General features: G+C 37.8%; 1 protein-coding gene across 2 annotated transcripts in view; it reads right to left on the reverse strand.

Annotated features, from left to right (window-relative positions):
* The window catches only part of LOC136881247 (venom protease), an 84104-nt gene that overhangs the window by 23018 nt on the left and 35869 nt on the right, over nt 1-25217 (reverse strand). For both annotated transcript variants that reach the window (XM_067154002.2, XM_067154003.1), the window contains exon 7: nt 8546-8713. In XM_067154002.2, the coding sequence (XP_067010103.1) occupies nt 8546-8713 (168 nt within the window). The remainder of the gene's footprint in view (nt 1-8545; nt 8714-25217) is intronic.

Genomic DNA, 25217 nt, shown 5'->3' on the forward strand with positions numbered 1-25217 from the left:
ATACTGGTTTTTCACATCTGTATCACTTGTAATATGTTTTCCTCTTCTTTGCTGGTGGGCAAAGATGACAAGTTATCCGTTTTTCAAGCTTCTCCTCGGCAATGTTGATACTCTCCTCAAGGATGCTCAAAATTCTACAGATAGCGCCTCGAATATCTCTTGTGGATCCTGGGATTTGATAATCTTCTTATCATGTGTGGCCTAGTGAGTTGAGCAGCAGGTTCTTTCAGAAAATGTTGCCTGGTCATGTGGGGGCTCTCGCGATAGGACTGATGCAAGATATTCGCATTCACAGCTGCAATATCGACAATACAGAAGAAGGCTGCCATCGGCCACCTACTGTGCAGTAGTTAGCTGACATCTGATCCAAAGTATCTACTCCAGACTTTGTAGAATTATAAAACTGAATCATTTCTTCCTTCCCCGTGTCCGCATCAGTTGCTTTCCCATGATGCATAGAGGATACTAACAAAACAGATTTGTTTCTTTTCAGAACATGTAAGAGAAGAGTTATGTCTTTCATAAAGCTATACACAGAGGAACCAACCTTTCTCTGCTTGGAAGGCAAGAAGTTAGTTGGAATTTCTTTCTTGTCCTTCCTTACTGTACCAAAATAAGTGAGCCCCGTTTTCCTCAGCTCCTGAACAAGCTCTACTGAGGTGAACCAATTGTCAGCTGTTATATTCCTATTTGTGCCCTGTATTGGTTCCGATAAATGAAGAACTGCCTGAGTTGCCTTTGAAAATGTCCTATCTTCCCTTGAAAGACCTTTTCCACCAGTGTCCTTCCCTGAATAAATATATGCATTGTACAAATAACTATTTTTCGCATCAGTTAGGCACATCAATATCATTCTGTATTTTTCTCAGGCTTGTTCAGAATATACATTCTGAACTTACGCCAACCTCTGAAACCAGTTAGCATCTTGTCTATGGTTGCATTTGTGCCAATGGAGTAACACCTTTGAGAGTTCTGAATCAACATATCTAGAAGCTTAGATATGGGTGCAATAGGATCTGTCTCTCTCCGCTGCATTCTGTCTTCAGGGTTGTCAAAACACAGGCTGCACAGAAGAATGGAAAACCTCATACCTAACATCACAACAAAAAATATTTCACGGCCCGTACTGTCAGCTGCGAAGACTGAAATGATGTCCTCTTTGTTAGATTTGAAAACCGCTGAATAAATAAGAAGGCCTAGGAAAGCTTTCATTTCAACCGCGTCAACATTTTGTAATTCTGGTCGGGTAGACTTTTGGTAATTACTTCTCATTGCACTGAGTTTCATATTTGTCCATCGCACTAGTACGTTCACCATTTCTTCACTAAATATTAGTGTTCATGCTATAACAGGATCCACACTGTTTCCAACTCAAGCTGAAGGTGGCAAACCGGGAAGGTGAATCATGATATTGTGACGAGGGGTACTCACATTCTGTGGAGGTTACGCAGATGACCATTTGTATCTATTTCTACCATAAAAACACTTAAAATGTGAATCATCAGACAGTAGCGCGGACCTTTCATCTTCTTCTACCTCTCCTTCTGTCTCAGTATCGGTATTGTGATCACTCTCTATTTCATGTCACCAGCGTCCACATCACTCATGTCCTCTTCAAACCACTTGGTAATTGTTCCTTCGTAATTTACATCATATGTTCGGACACTCGCCAACGTACTTGCACATTGACTCATTGTTGCACACAGCACTATCAACGGAAGACTGCTTCAAACCATGGATGTGCAGTCACTCAGGCTGCTATGAAACTCATCAGCTTCTTATCGCGGCTGCACGGTTACTTATGACAGATAAGGTAAGTACAGTGGAGTGGTCTTCTTAATATAGAAAGGTACTGCAAGCAAATATACTGGGAGGGTGATAAGACTTCCTATCTCCAACAGCGGAAGCAGTACAGTTGAAAAGTTGGACATTCAGATATAATACTAATGCCTGAAGTGAATCAATGTTTTTGTTATTGTGTATATATTGTATATTATGTATATAATTTCCTTGCCATACGCTAATAATAATAATGATAAGCAAGGTGGGGCACGTGTTTATTTTTCCATATCCATAATTAAGGGTTAACATTACAACACCATCATATACAAATTCACACGTACCTGAAGTATTTCTATTTTGCTATTTGCTTTATGTCGCACTGACACAGATAGGTCTTATGGCGATGATGGGACAGGAGAGGCCTAGGAATGGGAAGGAAGCAGCCGTGGCCTTAATTAAGGTACAGCACCAGCATTTGCCTGGTGTGAAAATGAAAAACCACAGAAAACCATCTTCAGGGCTGCTGACAGTGGGGTTCAAACCCACTATCTCCCGGATGCGAGCTCACAACTGCGCACTCCTAACAACACGGCCAACTTGCCCGGTAATTAAGTATTTAAAAATTTTATGCTATGACTAACATTAGATTGAGCAGCCCAATTACTGTTATCATAGCATTGTAAATACAGCACGTTCATATACAAATTCACACATACCTTAAATAATACAGGTACCTTAATACTACAATTTACAGTGCATTAAAATATGACACCATCGCACTGAAATTTACACACAATTTACAGAATGCTGGAGTCTGTTCTTGAAGCATCTTACATTTTAGGGAAAGGGCTGTAGGACAGGTGCAGATACACTACGCGCAACATTTAGTGATACCTCGTTTTACGGGGTGAAGAGTAAGGAGGGAGCTCTTCCGGTACCGGTAATACTGTCAACTGAATGGAAATGAAATCTGAATTGAATTGAATCAACAGTATGATAGTATGATTGATCGATCAATATGAATTTTCTAAACCTTTATTATATTAAGCTAACAACTGTGTTACACACATATTATATAACATTTCTCGATGCGAATCTTGTTCCTAGCATGAATTCTCAGAAATATCACCTTGGCCTTGCTGTGTAAAAAACAACATTAATAGTACGCAGTGTGTACACCAGATGTCTCACGGCGATGCATACTCGATTCATAGTTTGAGTGTCAAAGTTGCCAATACAAATCTTGAAGATAACCGAGGTCTACCAATTCAGCACTAGGGAGCCCTGATATCACTAAAAGTTGCACGTACTGTAATGCATTCCAGTGTCCGGCCCCGCGGTGTAGGGGGTCCGCCTGTCACCCGGCGGCCCCGGGTTCGGTTCTCGGCCGGGACAGGGGTTTTTAATTGTAAATTACTAATATCCCTGGCCTGGGGACTAGGTCTTTGTATCGTCCTTAATGTTCCTTTCCTCACATTCAACACTTTACACTTCCGCCATTTCCAAATACATTCAGGTTCACAACATATGATGCAAAGTAGGGCCAAAAGATCTTCTTAGGTTGATGCCCCGAATAAATAGCATTAAAAAAATTTTAAAAAATGCATTCCAGTTATCAATCCCCCTGATTTATGAATGAATATTTACCATAGTTAGTTATCTCCGATCTACCTATTACTTTATGCAGATGATCTGTCCTACTTATGTAACAGGACTTTTCTAGTCGACTGTTCAACCCTCCCCAAGCTGGCTTATTCATGTAAGCATTATATATATAGCACATAACTGTGTTCATTTCCTTCTAGTTCCCAGTGTCTCCCATCCAAGTTTTTCTATCATACTCGTCACACTACTTCTAGAATTGAAATCATTAAGCACGAATCTTGCAGCCTTTTGCTGTACCGACTCAAGTTCCTTGATGAGTCCTGTTTGGTATGGATCTCATATGGCTGCTCAATATTCCAGAACTGGCCTAATGAGTGATATATAGCCATGCGCCTTCACCTGGGAACTACTGCCTTTTAGAATCCACATCACGAATTGTAAGGACTTGTACACTTTGGTAATTACACTTCCTATGTGGGTGTCCCATTTTAGATCTCTATGTGTGATCCAAGACAATATTGAAAGTTCCCTTGCCTATGTTTCTTTCCCATTCTTATGAGACTGCATTTTCGAGAATTTATTTTCATTTTGTTATCGAGTGCCCACTAACGGAGTATATTTATATCGACTTGCAATAACCTATCATCGCTTGCATTCTGTATTTTTCTGTATATTATGCAGTCATCCCCAAACAATCTGCATTCACTTTGAATTTTGTATGGCAGATCGTTGATAAATGCCGTAAATAGCATCAACTTGCACACCTTTGTCTAGTGACTCACTAATATCTTAAAAGAGTGACAACATCTGTCTCTCACAGGAGAAACCTTTTCAAAAACCATGTTGATGGCCATGAATCCACGAACTTCTCTCTCATTGTTCTCTTAGATATTCTGAAATGAGGTGTTCCATTTGTTAGCATATAATGGACATAAGGTTAATGGGTCTATAGTTGTCCATGGGCAGCCTGTTGCCCCCTCCAAAAATCAGGACTGCAGTTGCTTTCTTCCAGTCATCTGAAATTTTCATCCACGAACCTACTACACTGCCGTAGCAGGGGGAGAGGTGATACTCCCATGTGGCACGTCCCAGGTGGTGGATAGGAGGGTCCTAACCGGCTTGCCAGCAGACTTGAGGGAAATGAAATAGCTCTCACGGACCAAACACACAATCCCCTGTGGGTGGGGGACGCAGACGAAGAATACACCTATGGTATCCCCTGCCTGTCGTAATAGGCGACTAAAAGGGGCGATCAAGGGATGATCAAATTAGAATCATGAGACTGCTTGTAATTAGTACCATCATGTGAGGATCACCATGGGTCACCTTTACTTGCGAGTAGTACCACTATGTTAGGTACACAATAGGTTTGTGATTAGTAGCAACAGAGTGTGAATCAGGATGGGATTTACAGTACCCATGATTAGTACCACTACATGCGGAATACCACGGGCTTGTGTTACCTGTAATTAGTACCATTATGTGAGAAACATCATGGGTCTGGGCATTGGCTGTGATTAGTACCACTATATGAGTGACACAGTTGGACAGCATTGCCTAAGATTAGTACCCACACTGTGAGGAACACCACGGGATAGTACGAGTCCCTGTGATTAGTACACCTATGTGAGGAACATCATAAGTTTGCGTTGCCTGTAAGTGGTGCGGTAAGTACCATTATGAGAGGTTGATGACTTGGATTTTTGACCCCTTTAGACTAGGCTACAAGCATCATCGATTCAGGATTGTGCTTTAGAAGCAGTCCCTTCATCAGTAATACTATACTTTTACGGTAGTTTCTTGGAATGTGGGGCATTGCAGGTTGGATCCACTGATTGTTTTAAATTCATATTCACCCATTCATTCCTTGTCATTACGTTTTGAATTCTGGTCAGTAGATGATTTTGGACTTTTAAATTGTCATTACATCTTGTCTCATTTCATACCATTAAGGGCTGATGACCTAGATGTTAGGCCCCTTTAAACAACAAACATCATCTTCATCATCAAATTTGCATATTGTTTAGAAAGACAGTAAATAGCATTTCCAAGTAGCGTAGAATAGCTCTACCTAGCAGTTTCAGAACCTCCCCAGAAATATTGTCAGGCCCTGTTGACTTATTTTTTAAAATTCTTTCCTGAATTTTTCTATGGCTAATTTGGAAGAGAGTACAATCAGTGTTATTGATAAAGTCCATTGCCAAGCTATTCTGCTTATTAAATACGTTCCCATACCAATGATTTAATTCATTATCAGATCATCAGTAATTACATCACCTCCCTGGACATTATCATTGACACATCATGGCTGGCTCCTTTCCTTTCCCTAATATACTCATAGAGATTTTCCATCCATTTTCCCAGGAAGAAAGTGTAACTTTCATAAATTTTTCATTAACAGCTTTCTTTTCAGAAGCGAGTTCTTTGGACAGCTTGTGAAACTTATTCATATGCTCCAAACTAAATTGCCTTTGTTATACGCTTTCCTTACTTTCCTTGTAAGGCTCTTAATTTTACTATTGTGGTTTTCAGGATCTGGGTTCCATTTTAGTAATCGAAGGAGCACAAACTGCTCAATAACCCTATTAATAATATCAACGAAATTATCCCACTTTACATTTATGTGCCCGCCTTCTGCTGCCCAGCTGGGAAATATTTGCCACAGAAACTCTTGGAATTTAAAGTGGTCAGCTTTACTATACTGGTATACTTTTAATTTATCCTCACAGATACTCATCCAGTATTGTTGCACCAGCAGCTCAGCTATCTGCTTCATTGGGACTCGCAAGCCTCCCCACTGCAGCAAGGTCACATGGCTTGCAGGGGAGGGTCCCTTATACATATAATGAAATCATCCTGATTTACTTTGCTACTATTTACATTCCCATTCAGCCATGACTCTGTACAAATGACAATATCTACATGGTATGATTCAGTAAGACTCAAAAATTCAATAATTTTATTTTGGACGCTTTGACTATTCACCTGCAGTAGTTTTAGGGTCTTACCACCATAGTCTATAATCCGTGGCTGCTCATTGTCTGTCGTCAGCTCCAGTTGGCAGCCCTTCTCTGACTCCAGTCTTCCTCATCCTTGCCAGCACAACTCAATGACTCTCTTGTGTAGGTTTCCTAACTCGCAGGAGCCTTGTTTGTTCAGGTATAGTTCGTCCCGCGTGACGCTAAATCCAACTGGTGACACACCCAGTCCACCTGGTCGTTCAAAGCCTTCACCAGCCGTAGAATTACGTCCTTCCTTCACACTGCGCCACTGAGTATGATCTTTGCATTCTTAAACTTTTTCTTAGCTCCACTCACCAGTTCATACACCTCTCCCATTAAATAGTCTACTGACGGCTTCCTTCTAAAATCATTGGTCCCTAGATGAAGCACTAACACTTGCACATCGTCACTATCTTCCACTCTTTCAACCTGCTGAGACACCTGTTTTATTTTTTATTTCCGGAAAACACTGTACCTTTTCACCAGTCCTCCTTGAAATATCACCACTCCAGCATATCATCGAGTCACCCATGATGAGTACGTCACATGAATTTTTTATGATTGAATCACTTTCCTGCCCTGGTTTAACTGTAGGAATATAATCAGGTTCTGCTTCTTTGTTCCTTTCAATTTTCTATCTGTGCTTTTACTTTTTCTTTGAATTCTTCAAGCTTCTGCTCTAGTTTTTGTTTTTATTATTTACAAGACAGTAAAATGTCTGCATGATTTTTGCGAAAAAATATAACGTACCCCGTAGGTGAGTAAATTTAATGAAGATGAAGGACTTTTAATGGAAATTATTGGAACAACAGTTTTTGAGATTTCGGCCTCAAAACATTTGGTAAATAAATTAGCCAAAATGAGCAAGTAAGCCGGTGGAGATGTGTCTGTGTGACAGACTGTATAGTTGTTATTTTAATTGCTTTTATTAGGGAAAATGTAACTCTGTAGATTATTCTCTGTCAGTAAGCAGCACATTACAAGTACCTACATCGAACTTTAATGATCATATCAAACAAACATGTAAAAAGTTCCTAGCAAGACTTGGTTGCATAACTTCTCTAGGCATCTCACACTCTTCCTGCTGCGAATGCAACACTCTTGCTGACCTCTTCTGTTTCCTTACACCTCTTTCCTCGTTAACTTTTTGTCTACATCAGGATATTTTATTAACTCTTTCATCATTGTCATAGATGCTGTCTAGCAGCAGGGCTGCCAGCAAATAATGATAGAATTGTGTGACAAAATGTAGGGAAGTTAAAAAGGAGATCTCGACTTAACAGGCAGTGAACCAGATGAGCTGCTGCCCAAAATGCTTGGTCTTTAGAAGAGGGACTTTGAATTCAAGTAGAGTAATTTATTATCATGCCCCTGCTGACAAGATGTAGTGTTTATGGTGCATTATGTCTTCTGGTATGGGCTAGAATAAATTTGTTACTTTCATTGACCTGTCTCAGTCTCATTCTTGGCTTTGACAATATGAAAGTGAACAAGGTATGAGCGATGCTAGTTTATGCCATTCCTTATGCAGCCAGTGCATGTTATAAATGGTGTGAAAATGTCACTCGTATGGTCAGTTGGTGCATACATTCCAGTGGGCTTGGCATATTGATATGTACGGTTATAGCAACTACTGATCTGGTGAGGAAAGCAACTGGAAACTACCTCAATCCTCATTTCCCTAGTATGCCGCTTCAGTGACACCTAGGCTATCTATCAGCTGTTGGTGGAGCTGGGGAGGATCAAACCAACCTTCAGGCTGTATACCAAACATAACTTATTATCACCATAATGTGAATAGATCAATACAGTAACATAAAGATGCATGTGACGTTATTTTATGGACAATTCCTGAATATACATGAGAAAAACCATGGACAGTAGCTAGTCCATAGTAAAAATGAACAATATGATCAATGATCCACTTTAAGGCATATAAACAACAAGATCATGAACCCTAAATGGTATAGTATGTAAGCATATACTGTAGGCTACATACAGTTGCAATAATTGAACCTATATGGTGAGATAACTGCAGTAGTTTGCAGGTATTTAGTTACATTAATCACAGTTAAACATTAAGTAACAAGCCTTAACTATCACTGATAAGCATAAACGTAGATATAAATTTAAAGATTGATTTGAATTTTACTTACAAAACCTGTTTTTCCTATAATGTCCTGGAGATCTTCATCATTTCTTCCCCAAACACAGATAGGCTTTACAAATATTGAAATATATGCTGGAGTTCTGAGTTTCAGGACTGCAATGTCATTGTAGTGGGATGAGCTGTTATATGATGGATGTACATGGACTGATTTTATCTAAAATAATACAGAATGACTCAGTGATACTTTTGTTGTAAAGTGATAAGACAGTAGTTGTCATTACATCTTAAAACAATATTCTCATTTAGGCTATGATTTGTCAGCATTTATGGAAAGAGAGAGACAGAAACATGAACAATTTAAAAATATTTCAGGCATGATAGGAAAAGTGAATAATAACTATATCAAGAAGCAAAAGAAGAATACAAATAGAGCTATAAAAATCCATGAGGAAAAAATAAAACTTTTTTCTTTCTTTTAATACCACTCTTAAATTATCAGAACAGCTTCATGTCAGTTGATTTGTCAGCATTAATGGATGACATAAACTTGTCATTTTAGCCTCAACATAGTTTCAGCTTAATGTTTTGCTCTTTGATACCTTTTGTTTTTAGTTTTATTTCTTATTTAAGTTTTAGCCGATGATGTCCTGTATTCTAGGACGAAACATGTACATACTAATCAATGTAAATAAATTGAAGAAACTTGTATAGTATAGATTAGATGGAACTTCGTGACCCTCTTATAAGCCTTAACAAGTATAATTAGAGGGTAGAATATTCTAGACATGGTGCTGGTAAAACAAAACAAACTCTATAGAGAAACTGAAGAAATGGATGGTATTAGTGATCACAAAGCTATTTTTGTCATTGTTAAAAATAACTGTGATAGAAAGGAAGGTCGTAAAAGTACAACTATTAGGCAGTACTATATGGCTGATAAGACAAGCACGAGGGAGTTTTAGAAAAGTAATTATGATCAGTGGAAAACTGCAAATAAAAATGTAAACAGACTCTGGGATAGGTTTAAAGCAATTGTTGAGGAATCTGAAAAGGGGTATGTACCTTTGAATGTGGTAAGGAATGATAAAGACCTGCTGTGTTATAACATAGAAGTAAAGAGACTAAGAAGGAGGTGCAGGTTGGAAAGAAATAGAGTTAGAAATGGTTGTGGAAGTAAGGAGAAATTGAAGGTACTTACTAGGAAATTGAATCTAGTAAAGAAGTCAGCTAAGGATAACCCAATGGCAAGCATAATTGGCAGTCATACAAATTTTAGTGAAAAATAGAAGGGCATGTATAGGTACTTTAAGGCAAAAACAGGTTCCGAGGACATTTCCAGGAATCATTAATGAACAAGGGGAGTGTCTATGCAAGGATCCACAGAAGGCAGAAGTATTTCGTTAGCAGAATGTAAAGATGGTTCGTTACAAGGAAAATGTTCAGATAGAAGAGGTGACTAATATTAACGTACCGAGCTCGATAGCTGCAGTCGCTTAAGTGCAGCCAGTATCCAGTATTCGGGAGACAGTAGGTTCGAACCCCACTGTCGGCAGCCCTGAAGATGGTTTTCCGTGGTTTCCCATTTTCACACCAGGCAAATGCTGGGGCTGTAACTTAATCAAGGCCACGGCCGCTTCCTTCCCACTCCTAGCCCTTCCCTGTCCCATCATCGCCATAAGACCTATCTGTGTCGGTGCGACGTAAAGCAATTAGCAGAAAAAAAAAAAAAAAAAATATTAACGTAGTACTGAAATTTACATATGATAACAAAGACATTTACAATAAGATACGAAAGTTGAAAACTAGAAAAGCAGCTGGAATTGATAAGATTTCTGGGGATATACTAAAGACAATGCGTTGGGATATAGTACCATATCTGAAGTACTTACCCTTTTGATTATTGTTTACATGAAGGAACTATACCAAATGAATGGAGAGTTGCAATAGTAGACTCTGTGTATAAAGGAAAGGGTGATAGACATAAAGCTTAAAATTACAGGCCAGTTAGTTTGACATGTGTTACATGTGTTGTGGATGCTCCGGGGAAAATACGGCTACAAGTAATAATAATAATAATAATAATAATAATAATAATAATAATAATAATAATAATAATAATAATATTATTTGCTACCATTGTGCAACCAAATTGTTACACATCACGAATTAATGCAAAGAGACATGATTGTAATAACATGTATGAAATTAAAACCATATGCACATTAAGCACAGAAAACAATAACAAATAGGTTAACCAACATGATGGCTAAGGAAGGATAACTGGGAAGCGGATGGGAACCATATCCAGGTGGTGAAAGGTATTGGCAATGCTTAAGAAGCGAAATCAAAGGTGATTCTAATTTAATAAGTTTACTTAACAATTTAGATAAAAATTAAAATGCAAATAATCTACAAAACTACACCTCTAAAAATTGAAAATAGTTTTCAAAATATTTACACTTTACCCCGAGGATAGAATTTCAGTTATTTAACCTTAGGTCTGAACATCTCACACAATGTTCCACTGTTCATGCCGAAATATTTAAATCACATAATACTGACGGAAAGAAAAAGGAAGGTAACATTATACAGTCGTAAGTATGTACATGTAAGAATGGGACACCACATATAAAATTTTTATCCTAGTGCAGGGCACCTTTAGGAGGCAGTCCCCTCAGAAACACTTCTGAGAAGGGGTGCCCATCCTAAATGTGAATACTCCAAGATGAAACAGGATAAATGAGACAGCCCCAAGGGGAAATTTACACTTTATGATTACATCGAGAGCCGTTGAATATTTAATTTACAAAATCAAAGAAATGGGAACTGTCTCTTAACACAAATCTGATATGACTTACCGGAAGGCTAAGTCATTTTAAGAAAAATTTGATAACTGAAGAAAAAAATGGGTAAGCTCCGGTAAAAGAAATTAAACGGAATACTACATTTGAAGATAACCTGAAAGATGAAAAACAACTAAGTGCTTACCTGTTGGAAGGTCTAAGAAGACCCGTCACCTGAAGAAGGCAACCTTACCCTTCACTGGTCAAAGCAGAAAGACGGCTCAGCAGAGCTTGGCGTAAGCCATGAGCTCCTCTCCGGAAATCGTAAAACAACCAATGAGCGTCCGTATTTTCCTTTGTCCGTCAATCACACTTACTTTTATTTTATCCAGTAAGGGCCCAGCACAAAGTGCTGATAAAGAACACCAAGTAACATCAAGAAATTTTGAAATTTATGCAATATGATGAAACCGGAAACATCCCATCCCGATCTAGCGCATGTGGTACAGTGTGTTTAAAAATCATTACATCTACTTCAATTTTTCACGACAACCAAACAATCTTAAAGCCATATCAACATTAAATAATGCCAAGATTCACACATAGAACATATAAACCATAAATAAATACATGATATAAAATTCCCCAATCTTCCAATTTCAAATAATCACTACAGTGTTACATGTAAGCTTTGGGAAAGCATTATTTCTGATTATATTAGACATGTTTGCAAGATTAATAAGTGGTTCAATAAAAGGGAGTTTGGGTTTAGGAAATGTTATTCCACTGAAGCTCAACTTGTATGATTCCAGCAAGATATAGCAGATATCCTAGATTTGTGAGGTCAAATGGACTGTGTCATGATTGACGTATCCAAGGCATTTGACAGAGTAGATCGTGGACTAGACTGGTGCAGCTGGAGTAGACAAAAGATTGACTGAATGGGTGGCTATATTTCTAGATAATAGAACTCTTTCGTAAGACCTGGAAAGAAGGGGACATACCAGTCGATTGGAAAATAGGCATCATAATTCCAATTTTCAAGAAAGGAGATAGAAAGAAATGTTTCAACTATAGAGGCATCACTTTAACATCTCAAGTTGGTAAACTTTATGAAAGAATTGTAGAGTGTAAAATCAGACCCCTTATTGAAGAGAACCTCTTTGAAGAACAGTATGGATTCAGGAAGGGGAGATAAACAACTGATTTAATCTTTACAGTCCGTCAGTTAATGGAAAAATACTACAAACTCAACCAAGATTTGTGGTTAGCCTTTCTCGATATCAAGAAAGCATTTGATGTTGTGAACAGAGAGAAAGGTGTGGGAAACACTGAAGAAAATTGGATTACAGGATGATATGATACACAGGATCAAGAATTTGTTTGAAGATACCCGAAGTAAAGTCAAAACACCTGTAGGAATGACTGAATCCTTTGATATAAAATCTGGGTTAAGACAGGGTGGTGTTTTGTCTCCTCTTCTTTTCATCACTGTGATGAACGAGATTCAGAGAAAAGTTCACCAAACCATTGGAGGTAAGAAAATGAAAGTTATCTTGTTTGCGGGTGATATATGCTTGTGGGGAGACTCTAAAGAAGACCTTCAAGGACAAATAAACTCCTGGACAAAAGCTGCTAAAGAATATGGACTCATCTTCAGCCAAGAGAAAAGTGAGGTTATGGTCATGAAGAGCTATGGACAACCAATGGGACACATTGAAATTGAAGGGAAACAGCTACAGATGTACCATCAATTCAAATATCTTGGAAGTGTTATCTCTGATACTGGTTCTATAGACAAGGAAATTTTCCACAGAATTCAGGCAGGTAGCAACTTTTACAAAATAGTTAAAGACATAATATGGAACAAGAAAATACTAACAAAATGTAAGAGAGTCATATATGAAACCTATTACATACCAATCCTGACCTATGGTTGCGAAACATGGATCATGAGAACTAAAGATGTTAGTAGAATCCACGCAGCAGAAATGAGATTTGTCCGTAGCATGATCAGTAAAAACACGGAGGGCCAGAGTCCGTAATGAGGAAATCCACAAGCAGGCTCAAGTTGTAAGACTGCAGGACAGAATAACAGTGCAGCGACTGAGATGGTATGGACATATGGACATATGCGACGCATGGGAGATAATAGATTACCGAAAAAATGTATGATCTAAAACTTGAAGACAAAAGACCAAGAGGGCGACCAAGACTCAGACATACTTGGGAAAGCATCGAAGAAGGAGAGAAGTTCAGAGACCGCAACTGGTGGAGAAGCCTCGTTCGCCAACCCATCGCTTAAGATGGGACGACGTTGGATATGTATGTAGAACTCAGAGAATTAGAGTAGGTGAAGCATTATCTGATCCTGTAACCATTAATAGGGGAATTCTTTAAGGCAGTATTATTGGACCTTTATGTTTCCTCAAATATATAAATGACTAGCAAGATACCCGTGCTTCGCTACGGTATTATACTGAAATTTATAATTGAATGCTTATTGTTTTAGATATGTAATCCGCCGAAATTCGTGATCTGACTTGTTTTCTGCGAGAATCCACCAAAAGTATAGATAAGAAATGTGTTTTTCCACCATTCAATACACAATTTATTTTAATATATTAAGCTAGTACCGGTTTCGGCTCTTTTACGGCCATCATCAGCTAGTACATGTTTTGTTTAGCCATTAGACAATACACAAGTTGTTATATTAATAAGAAGAAATAGCGCACAAATGTGCATTACATTTTAGAGTAATCCAATAAGGAAGCTGTTCTTTTGCTGCATACACTAAAATGGTATCGTTCACATCGTTTGTTACATAACACGCACACGCACTGCACAGATGGGTCATGAAAACCCGGTCGTACGCACAGTTTGTGATGGAAACCATGTATGGCCAGTCTATTCAGAGCACTCCTCAGTTCGTTGTTCGGCCCAGTCCAGCTTCGATTAATCATTGCGTCCGTCCCGTAGAATTCCAAGTCAATTTCCGCTCGTTTTCTTAGTCTAATATGAAGTAGTTCCTGTTCTTGTCGTGTGGAGGGTAATTGTAGTCTCATTCTTATGTCTTCCATAAGGAAGGTTTCTCTGGCTAGCTCATAAGCAAGTCTTGACTGTGACATTTTGGAAATACCCAAAATTCTTTTCAAGAATCTAGCCTTGACATTCTCAATAACTCTAAGGTCAGATAGAGTTAGATGTTCCCAAATTAGCTCCAAACCGTATGTCAGGGCAGGTAGAACCTTTGCATAGAACAGCGTCATGGCTGTATTTAGAGACAGTTTAGTGGGTTCCTTCAAATCATACATATTTCTTATGGCTGCCAATGACCTTTCTCTTATATGAATTCTGAAAGAAGTAGAAGAGGGCTGGAGCGTAATTCCCAAGTATTTGAATGAATTCACAACTTCCAGGGCTGTTTCACTGCTTGTTATCTTGTCATTTGCTGCTATTCTCCCTCCTTTCCGGAAAACCATTTGCACTGTTTTATTTCTGTTGATTATGAGACTATTCATGTCGGCATACTTATCGAGTTTATCCATTACAGCTTGTAGGTCATCTCTGTTGTTCGATCCTATTGCTATGTCATCTGCATACTGGTACATCACAACCGATGTTTTGTGGATGATATTTGAGATATCTGCTAAGGCTATGTTAAATAGTATCGGACTAAGGGGGTCCCCTTGAAGTACCCCGTTGCTTTGTATAATGGCTGCTGAGGACGCTTTGCCATCTTGTATCGTGACCCTGTTGTAAGCAAGGATGTTGTTTATGGCTATGGTTAGTGGGTTGTCTGCTCCAATCATATTCGCTAGTTTTCTAAGGAGTATTTCTCTGTTTAAGAGGTCAAAAGCCTTTTTAAAGTCTACAAAGATTACATAAAATTTCCCCTTTGACCACCTCATTGATTCACGTATATTGTCCAAGAGATTCTTGACTGCATGTAATGACCCTCTTCCTTTCATGAAACCAAATTGGAGTTCGGGGATCATAGCTCCTGTTTCTGCAATTAGTCTGTTCTCTAGGATCTTGACATAGGTCTTATAAATGTTGTTTTCGAGGGCAATGCCTCTATACGAATCAGGGTCATCCCTGTCTCCTTTGCCTTTGAAGAGCATTTTGATATGCGACTGTCTCCAACCTTCGGGTATTTTCCCTGTCGTCAAACACGCGTTGAACAGAGTGGTCCATGTATGAAGCAGAATGTCACAGGTATCTTTCAGATTTTCATTGAAAACTCCATCTGGGCCAACTGCCTTCTTATTTTTCATGGACTGGATAGCAGTTTTGACTTCCTCCTGATCAATAGGTCTTGTTGTACAATGTAGATTTTCTCGAAGTGGGAGGGCTATGTCGAGATTTTGCTGATTAAGGATCTCCGAGAAATGTTTCTCCCATGTAGCTATTGGAAATTCTGGAGAAGGGCACGTAGCTCGTTGTTTGAGAGCAATGTAAGGGTCTTTCATAGCATCTTGAGCTTGCAATTTAGCCTTTTCTTCTAGGTAGTGCGCCTTCTTTTGTTTGAGTAGTTCCTTATATGTTTTCCTTTTCACTGCATACTCAGCATATGTGGATTCCCCACCTGTTTTCCGTGCCTTGTGTAAAAGGTTCAGAGTATCTTGTCTGGCCGTGTAGCACTCCTTGTCGAACCATGGTTTGGCGATCCTCGGAGTCTTCCTGATTTGTGCTTTCTTTATGAGGTTCAGAACACTATCCAGTGCAGCGTCAATCATTCCTTCATTTATCATCTGTGGTACTCTTTTCAAGTCTTCTTTTCCACCCTCTATGACAGGCATACACACTTTCCTTGTAATGCATAGATTAGGACTCTTCTTGGTTACTGGATTTTGATTTCCTAGCTCAACTTTAATGGCGACAGGTATATGCTTCCTAAGAACTGCTGTCGGATGTGAGGCCATGACCTCTCGATCAAGAATTGTTAGGCAACGTCCTTTGACAAAAAAAAGATCAACAGTACTTTTACCATTTGGAGCCATATAGGTTACTTCTTCTGCTTTATTTATCAGTTTATAGCCTTCATATTGTAAGTAATCAAGAATAATGTTAGTTTTATGATCAGGTTTGTCTAAACGACAGTTAATGTCGCCCCCCAGAATCACATTTCTGTTATCTTTTACCGCTGTTATTGCCTTAACTATATGTTCCATTGCATCGTCTGCTGTTCTAGCTGGGCTAATGTAGATACCAATTATGGTTATTTTGTCCGTCTCAATTATTAGCATATTTTCGTCTTTATGAACTTCCCTTGGTGAGCCGATGCCTTCTCCATACAGTATACTATATTATATTAGGCATCCGGATGTCTAATGGGGGATGGAAATGTATATAATAGCATATAATTAAAATATCAGTGGTTAGGGTAAAAAGTTACAAATAGAGTATGAGTAAAACATATTAAAAAACACACAGGCCACAATATACAACATTTAAAAAGTTTCAACACATTAAAATGGTGCGTATGGGTAGACACTTGTTAAAATCTTCAGTTCATGCTATATAGATTCCATTCTTCTGTCCTCTGTGCAGTTACTTCTAAGTTATGTTGATTATATTGCGTAAGGTAATCTTCAAGGACATTTTGAAACTAGTGTATGTCTTATTGATGTGGGCCTTTGTCGTGATGAAATTTTGTTGTGTTATATATCCCAACTTGTGATATACTATGGCAGGTTTCAATATAGCAAACAGCAGGTCTCGAGCTTGTATTTAGAAGTGGTCGGTGGTAACACCTCTCTCGTCTATGTTTGTTCTTGTAGTCTGTAAAGATAAAGTGATGTAAGTATGCCGGTAGTGTATGTATGAAGGAATGCCTAGTGTGTGTATGGAAAGAGTACTTACTATGGTTGTTGTGGAGGTCTTGTGCCGATGTGTTTGAAGGCTTGTTGTGTTCTGCTGCGAGTGCGTCTGGGGCTCATATTAGCTGTGGAGGGGAATGTAGGTGGAGGGGAAGAAGGAGTGGCTGTTGGAGAAGTAGGGGCGGGGTCAGGCTTGTGATTCGTTGGTTTGTTAGAGCGTGTGTTTACTATTTTGAGATAATCATTCTTTAATGTCGGAATGGCTTTGTCAAAAATGATGCTGGTTTTTTCATTAATATCATTAATGTTATGATTGGGGTTGGCGTATTGGTCTAAAGAAATGTAGAAATCTTCGGTTATGTTGAGCAGGGGGCCCTTGGAGTTTATATTAAGTATCGTCATGTCGTTATTGATGTTTGTGAAACTATGCTTGGATTCTTCTACATGTTGGCCTATTGATGAGAAATGGTTATGTTTTACTGCATTTATATGTTCATTGTAGCGGATGGTGAAGTTTCTGCCTGTACGTCCTATGTAACTTATGTCACAGTTGTTACATTTGATACGGTAGACACCTGATTGGTTGTATTTATTGTTATTATTGACTGTTTTAGTGTTATGTATAATGTTGGTACTATTGTGTGTGGTTTTGAATACTGTTTTAATGTTGTGCTTCTTGAAAATATTAGTTATAGTATATATGTGGGTGTTGTTGAAGGTAAATAGGGCATAGTCTTTTTTGGGTTTGGCTGTTTTTGCTAATTTAGTTTTAGGTTGTGATTTTATTTTGTGAATGATTTTGTTAACCATTTCTTTGCTGTATCCGTTGTGTTTGGCTATGTCGTGGATTAACTTCAATTCATTATTTTGGTCTTCTGTTGTCATTGGGATGTTAAAGGCTCTATAAATCATACTATAATAGGCTGCTCTTTTATGTGTATTGGGATGAATGGAGTCATTTTTTATGGTATTTGAGGTGTGTGTGGGTTTCCTGTAGATCTTGTAAGATAGGTGGTTGTCGTGTCTGGTTATTGTTAAGTCTAGGTAATTTAGTGTACGGTTGTTTTCGGTTTCTTTGGTGAATTTAATTTGGGGATCTAGAGTGTTAAGCTTGTCTAGTATAGTTTGTGCGTCAGTGGATCTATTATCTAACACTACGAAGACATCGTCAACAAATCTGCACCAAAAATGTATGTTATCTATTTCTTTGATTGACGTGTGTTCTAAGTTATCTATATATATTTCTGCTAATATTCCGGAGGCAGGAGACCCCATAGGTAGGCCTTGTTGCTGATAAATGGTATCGTGAAATCTGAAATAGTTATTGTTTATGGCGAATTCAAGTAAGTTTATGAATTCGTTTATTTCTAAGGTGCTCAAGTTGCTATTGTTTTTTAGGTTAGATTCTATTATTTTGATTGTTTGTTTAACAGGAATGTTAGGGTGCATATTTATTATGTCAAATGAAGCAAGGGTATGGTGTTGTTCGATCTTTAGCTCTTTGGTTCTGTTGCAGAAATCTATTGAGTTTAGTATTGTTTTGTTTGCTAAAAATGTATAGTGCTTTTTTAAAAATTTTTGGATGAATTGCGATAATTTGTAGGTTGGACTGGCTCTATAGTTTATAATAGGTCTCATAGGTACGTCTTCTTTATGTATTTTTGGGTAGGCTTTCGCAGTCGGTAATTGGGGGTTCATTGTTATGAGTTTAGCAGATTCAGTTTCGGTGAGAAGAAAATGTGTGTTTTTAAGTAAAATTTTTAAATTCCTTTGTATGTTGTTGGTTGGATCTCGGCGTTTAATGGAAAAAGTATTATCTTGGAAACATTTTTTAGTCTTTGCTATGTATTCATTTTTATCCATAATGACCGTAGTGTTGCCTTTGTCGGCCTTCGTTACTAGTAGATTGTTTTGTTTTATTTTATTTTTAAGTTTGTTTAAGTTCGATCTATTGGTAGTATTCGTGTTTGGGTTATTATTGTGGATGCTATTGATGTATTGCGGAATCTTTCTACTGATTTCGTGTCTTACTTCGTCTCGTATGTCATATGGGATCTTTTGTAAAGCAAGTTCTGTTTCGGTAATGGTAGTTATAATATTCTGGTAGGATGATGCATTACCCCAGTTGTGTTTGGGTCCCCTGTTCAATATATCCGTTTCTACGTCGTCAAATACGGTTTGCGTAAGATTTTTTATGGACGGATGGAATTTATGTTGGGAATTCTTGTTAGGAAGAGAGGGATCTTTGTTTTGGATTATGGTTAGTGACTTTGGTTTACTTTGTTGTTGTTTCAGTGTTTCCAGTTTTTTGTTTAGTGTGTTTTGTTTCTTTATGGCTAAGTCTTCTATTTTTTCTCTGGAAATTCGTTGAAAATAATTCCAATAGCTGTGTGGGAGTTCATGGGATGCTTTCAGGTGTGTTGAGTAAAGTTCATTATTAAGGTGTTGTTTCTTCCGATATAGGAATTTTATTTCTTCTTTTAACCAAATTTCATTAGTCCTGTTTTGTGTTTTGCGTGTCTGAGCAGTTCGTCTGTGTTTATTATTGTATTTCTGGAGAAATTTCGGTGTTAAGTTGTTTGAAAGGCATTCCTTCAAAAAGGCAATGCTTTTGGTTGTGTTCATTAGTTTGATTTTCAAGTTCTGATATTTAAATGCCTTACGTTTTGCCTGGTTGGCTTCCGTATTATTATTTATAAATTTCATTTTCCGTATTGACAGACTCAAAGTATAGATAAGAAATGTGTTTTTCCACCATTCAACACATTTCTTATCTATACTTTGAGTCTGTCAATACGGAAAATGAAATTTATAAATAATAATACGGAAGCCAACCAGGCAAAACGTAAGGCATTTAAATATCAGAACTTGAAAATCAAACTAATGAACACAACCAAAAGCATTGCCTTTTTGAAGGAATGCCTTTCAAACAACTTAACACCGAAATTTCTCCAGAAATACAATAATAAACACAGACGAACTGCTCAGACACGCAAAACACAAAACAGGACTAATGAAATTTGGTTAAAAGAAGAAATAAAATTCCTATATCGGAAGAAACAACACCTTAATAATGAACTTTACTCAACACACCTGAAAGCATCCCATGAACTCCCACACAGCTATTGGAATTATTTTCAACGAATTTCCAGAGAAAAAATAGAAGACTTAGCCATAAAGAAACAAAACACACTAAACAAAAAACTGGAAACACTGAAACAACAACAAAGTAAACCAAAGTCACTAACCATAATCCAAAACAAAGATCCCTCTCTTCCTAACAAGAATTCCCAACATAAATTCCATCCGTCCATAAAAAATCTTACGCAAACCGTATTTGACGACGTAGAAACGGATATATTGAACAGGGGACCCAAACACAACTGGGGTAATGCATCATCCTACCAGAATATTATAACTACCATTACCGAAACAGAACTTGCTTTACAAAAGATCCCATATGACATACGAGACGAAGTAAGACACGAAATCAGTAGAAAGATTCCGCAATACATCAATAGCATCCACAATAATAACCCAAACACGAATACTACCAATAGATCGAACTTAAACAAACTTAAAAATAAAATAAAACAAAACAATCTACTAGTAACGAAGGCCGACAAAGGCAACACTACGGTCATTATGGATAAAAATGAATACATAGCAAAGACTAAAAAATGTTTCCAAGATAATACTTTTTCCATTAAACGCCGAGATCCAACCAACAACATACAAAGGAATTTAAAAATTTTACTTAAAAACACACATTTTCTTCTCACCGAAACTGAATCTGCTAAACTCATAACAATGAACCCCCAATTACCGACTGCGAAAGCCTACCCAAAAATACATAAAGAAGACGTACCTATGAGACCTATTATAAACTATAGAGCCAGTCCAACCTACAAATTATCGCAATTCATCCAAAAAATTTTAAAAAAGCACTATACATTTTTAGCAAACAAAACAATACTAAACTCAATAGATTTCTGCAACAGAACCAAAGAGCTAAAGATCGAACAACACCATACCCTTGCTTCATTTGACATAATAAATATGTACCCTAACATTCCTGTTAAACAAACAATCAAAATAATAGAATCTAACCTAAAAAACAATAGCAACTTGAGCACCTTAGAAATAAACGAATTCATAAACTTACTTGAATTCGCCATAAACAATAACTATTTCAGATTTCACGATACCATTTATCAGCAACAAGGCCTACCTATGGGGTCTCCTGCCTCCGGAATATTAGCAGAAATATATATAGATAACTTAGAACACACGTCAATCAAAGAAATAGATAACATACATTTTTGGTGCAGATTTGTTGACGATGTCTTCGTAGTGTTAGATAATAGATCCACTGACGCACAAACTATACTAGACAAGCTTAACACTCTAGATCCCCAAATTAAATTCACCAAAGAAACCGAAAACAACCGTACACTAAATTACCTAGACTTAACAATAACCAGACACGACAACCACCTATCTTACAAGATCTACAGGAAACCCACACACACCTCAAATACCATAAAAAATGACTCCATTCATCCCAATACACATAAAAGAGCAGCCTATTATAGTATGATTTATAGAGCCTTTAACATCCCAATGACAACAGAAGACCAAAATAATGAATTGAAGTTAATCCACGACATAGCCAAACACAACGGATACAGCAAAGAAATGGTTAACAAAATCATTCACAAAATAAAATCACAACCTAAAACTAAATTAGCAAAAACAGCCAAACCCAAAAAAGACTATGCCCTATTTACCTTCAACAACACCCACATATATACTATAACTAATATTTTCAAGAAGCACAACATTAAAACAGTATTCAAAACCACACACAATAGTACCAACATTATACATAACACTAAAACAGTCAATAATAACAATAAATACAACCAATCAGGTGTCTACCGTATCAAATGTAACAACTGTGACATAAGTTACATAGGACGTACAGGCAGAAACTTCACCATCCGCTACAATGAACATATAAATGCAGTAAAACATAACCATTTCTCATCAATAGGCCAACATGTAGAAGAATCCAAGCATAGTTTCACAAACATCAATAACGACATGACGATACTTAATATAAACTCCAAGGGCCCCCTGCTCAACATAACCGAAGATTTCTACATTTCTTTAGACCAATACGCCAACCCCAATCATAACATTAATGATATTAATGAAAAAACCAGCATCATTTTTGACAAAGCCATTCCGACATTAAAGAATGATTATCTCAAAATAGTAAACACACGCTCTAACAAACCAACGAATCACAAGCCTGACCCCGCCCCTACTTCTCCAACAGCCACTCCTTCTTCCCCTCCACCTACATTCCCCTCCACAGCTAATATGAGCCCCAGACGCACTCGCAGCAGAACACAACAAGCCTTCAAACACATCGGCACAAGACCTCCACAACAACCATAGTAAGTACTCTTTCCATACACACACTAGGCATTCCTTCATACATACACTACCGGCATACTTACATCACTTTATCTTTACAGACTACAAGAACAAACATAGACGAGAGAGGTGTTACCACCGACCACTTCTAAATACAAGCTCGAGACCTGCTGTTTGCTATATTGAAACCTGCCATAGTATATCACAAGTTGGGATATATAACACAACAAAATTTCATCACGACAAAGGCCCACATCAATAAGACATACACTAGTTTCAAAATGTCCTTGAAGATTACCTTACGCAATATAATCAACATAACTTAGAAGTAACTGCACAGAGGACAGAAGAATGGAATCTATATAGCATGAACTGAAGATTTTAACAAGTGTCTACCCATACGCACCATTTTAATGTGTTGAAACTTTTTAAATGTTGTATATTGTGGCCTGTGTGTTTTTTAATATGTTTTACTCATACTCTATTTGTAACTTTTTACCCTAACCACTGATATTTTAATTATATGCTATTATATACATTTCCATCCCCCATTAGACATCCGGATGCCTAATATAACAACTTGTGTATTGTCTAATGGCTAAACAAAACATGTACTAGCTGATGATGGCCGTAAAAGAGCCGAAACCGGTACTAGCTTAATATATTAAAATAAATTGTGTATTGAATGGTGGAAAAACACATTTCTTATCTATACTTTGAGTCTGTCAATACGGAAAATGAAATTTATAAATAATAATCCACCAAAATTCGTGATCTGACTCGTTTTCTAATAGATTACAGCAAGTTTCCTCCCATTTTTCAATCTTTCTTTCCAGCAATCGATTTCGTACTTCCCGGGCTAGGTCCAGGTATTCCACCCGGTCAGTTGGGTCCCTAAATCTTTGCCATCTTTTCATATAAACATTTTAAATATGAATCAAATCCTTCAGGAGATCCGGCGTGGTGCCGTCTCGGGTGCCTTGGCGGTGCTGAACCTGCGGCCGGACTGCATTCTTAGTCATTACCCATTCAGGTCCCGTTTCCAGCGCGGTCCGCACATTTAATGACGGTCCAGAACATTATCATTATTATTATTATTATAGATGTTCTGATCCCCACATCAAGATGCAAGACCGCTACTTGGCGGTAAATTACATCTGCTGCCATTGTCATTGTTGACAATGTGACCAGCACCATTGTCGCGCGTAGGCAAGTGTGCGGGATTTCTGGCGATACGAATGACGTACTTCCGTGCACTATTGACCTCATTATAGAGGTGAACAATTTGACGGTCAATCTCATTCCTATTGTTTATTTCAAATGTGTTTAAATTTTTATTTATATGCCAGGAGAATCTACTGTAATCTAAGAACGTTTTCCGAAGGAAAAGATGGCTGTTGAAAAGGAACCCAGGAAAGATTAAAAATGATCGGTTTATGATCAGAATAAGTACATCGAAAATATACAGCCTGTTTCCAGTCATTCGACAGGGTCAGGAATGGAATTAATAAAGCCCCATCTAGCGGCGACAATAGGAACTGTGCCGGCTGCCAAAGCACTCCTCTGGGGCAATGATCGATGAATGACAAATGAAGTTAAATATTGGACAGTGTTGCTGGAATGAATGATGACAGGGAAAACCAGAGTATTCGGAGAAAAACCTGTCCCGCCTCCAGTTTGTCCACCACGAATGTCACATGGAGTGACCGGGATTTGAACCACGGAACCCAGCTGTGAGAGGCCGGCGCGCTGCCACCTGAGCAACGGACGCTCTTTATAAGTACATTATGAACAGTTAAATCAATTGGTCTCACCTCCTTTTACACCCCACCGCGGTTAAGTTTATTTACCCCCCCCCAAAAAAAATTAAAAGAAGGCATGTTTCTTTATTTTTAAAGGAGATTCCAAACACCAATGTTCACATCTATTACCTTCAGTTTTGAGATATAAGTATCCCCATAAATATAATTAACCTTTTTTCACTTCCTTTCACACTTCTCCGCCCCCCTCCCCCCCCCCCGCCAAGTGAATTTTCCGGCAAAAAATACTTGTTTCTTTAATAGTAAAGGATCTTCTAAATACCAATTATCACGACTCTAACTTCTTCAGTTTTTGATTTATGTATCCTCATGAAAGGAATTCAACTCCTTTTCACTCCCGCCCCCCAAGATGGTTTCCCCTAAAAATGCGTTTTTCTTTGTTTTTAAAGCAGATACAAATACCAATTTTCATGTCTGTAACAACTTTAGTTTTAATTAGATGTATGCATTCTCATACAATTAAGTCAATTAATTTTTCAATTCTTTTACCCCCCCCCCCCTTTCATTGGATTTTCTGAGAATACGTGTTTCTTTACTTTTAAAGCAGATTCCAAATATCAAATTTTGCGTCTGTAACATCTTCTTTTTTGAGATATCAGTAGCCTAATTAAAAGAATTCAACACCATTTTCAGTCATGTTTACCCCCTCCCCCCGTCCACCCAAGAGGTATTTCCGAAAACTAAAATTATACGTTTCTTTATTTTTAATAGAGATAAAAATACCATTTTTCACATCTGTAACATGTTAAGCTTTTCGAGATATACTGTAGAAATTCTCATTTTAAAATTTCACCCCTTTTTAGTTCCCCTTAAGTGGAGTTTCCAAAAACAAATCACCTATGTTTCTT

The sequence above is a fragment of the Anabrus simplex genome, chromosome 9 (genome assembly GCF_040414725.1).
Source record: "Anabrus simplex isolate iqAnaSimp1 chromosome 9, ASM4041472v1, whole genome shotgun sequence".
NCBI lineage: Eukaryota > Metazoa > Arthropoda > Insecta > Orthoptera > Tettigoniidae > Anabrus > Anabrus simplex.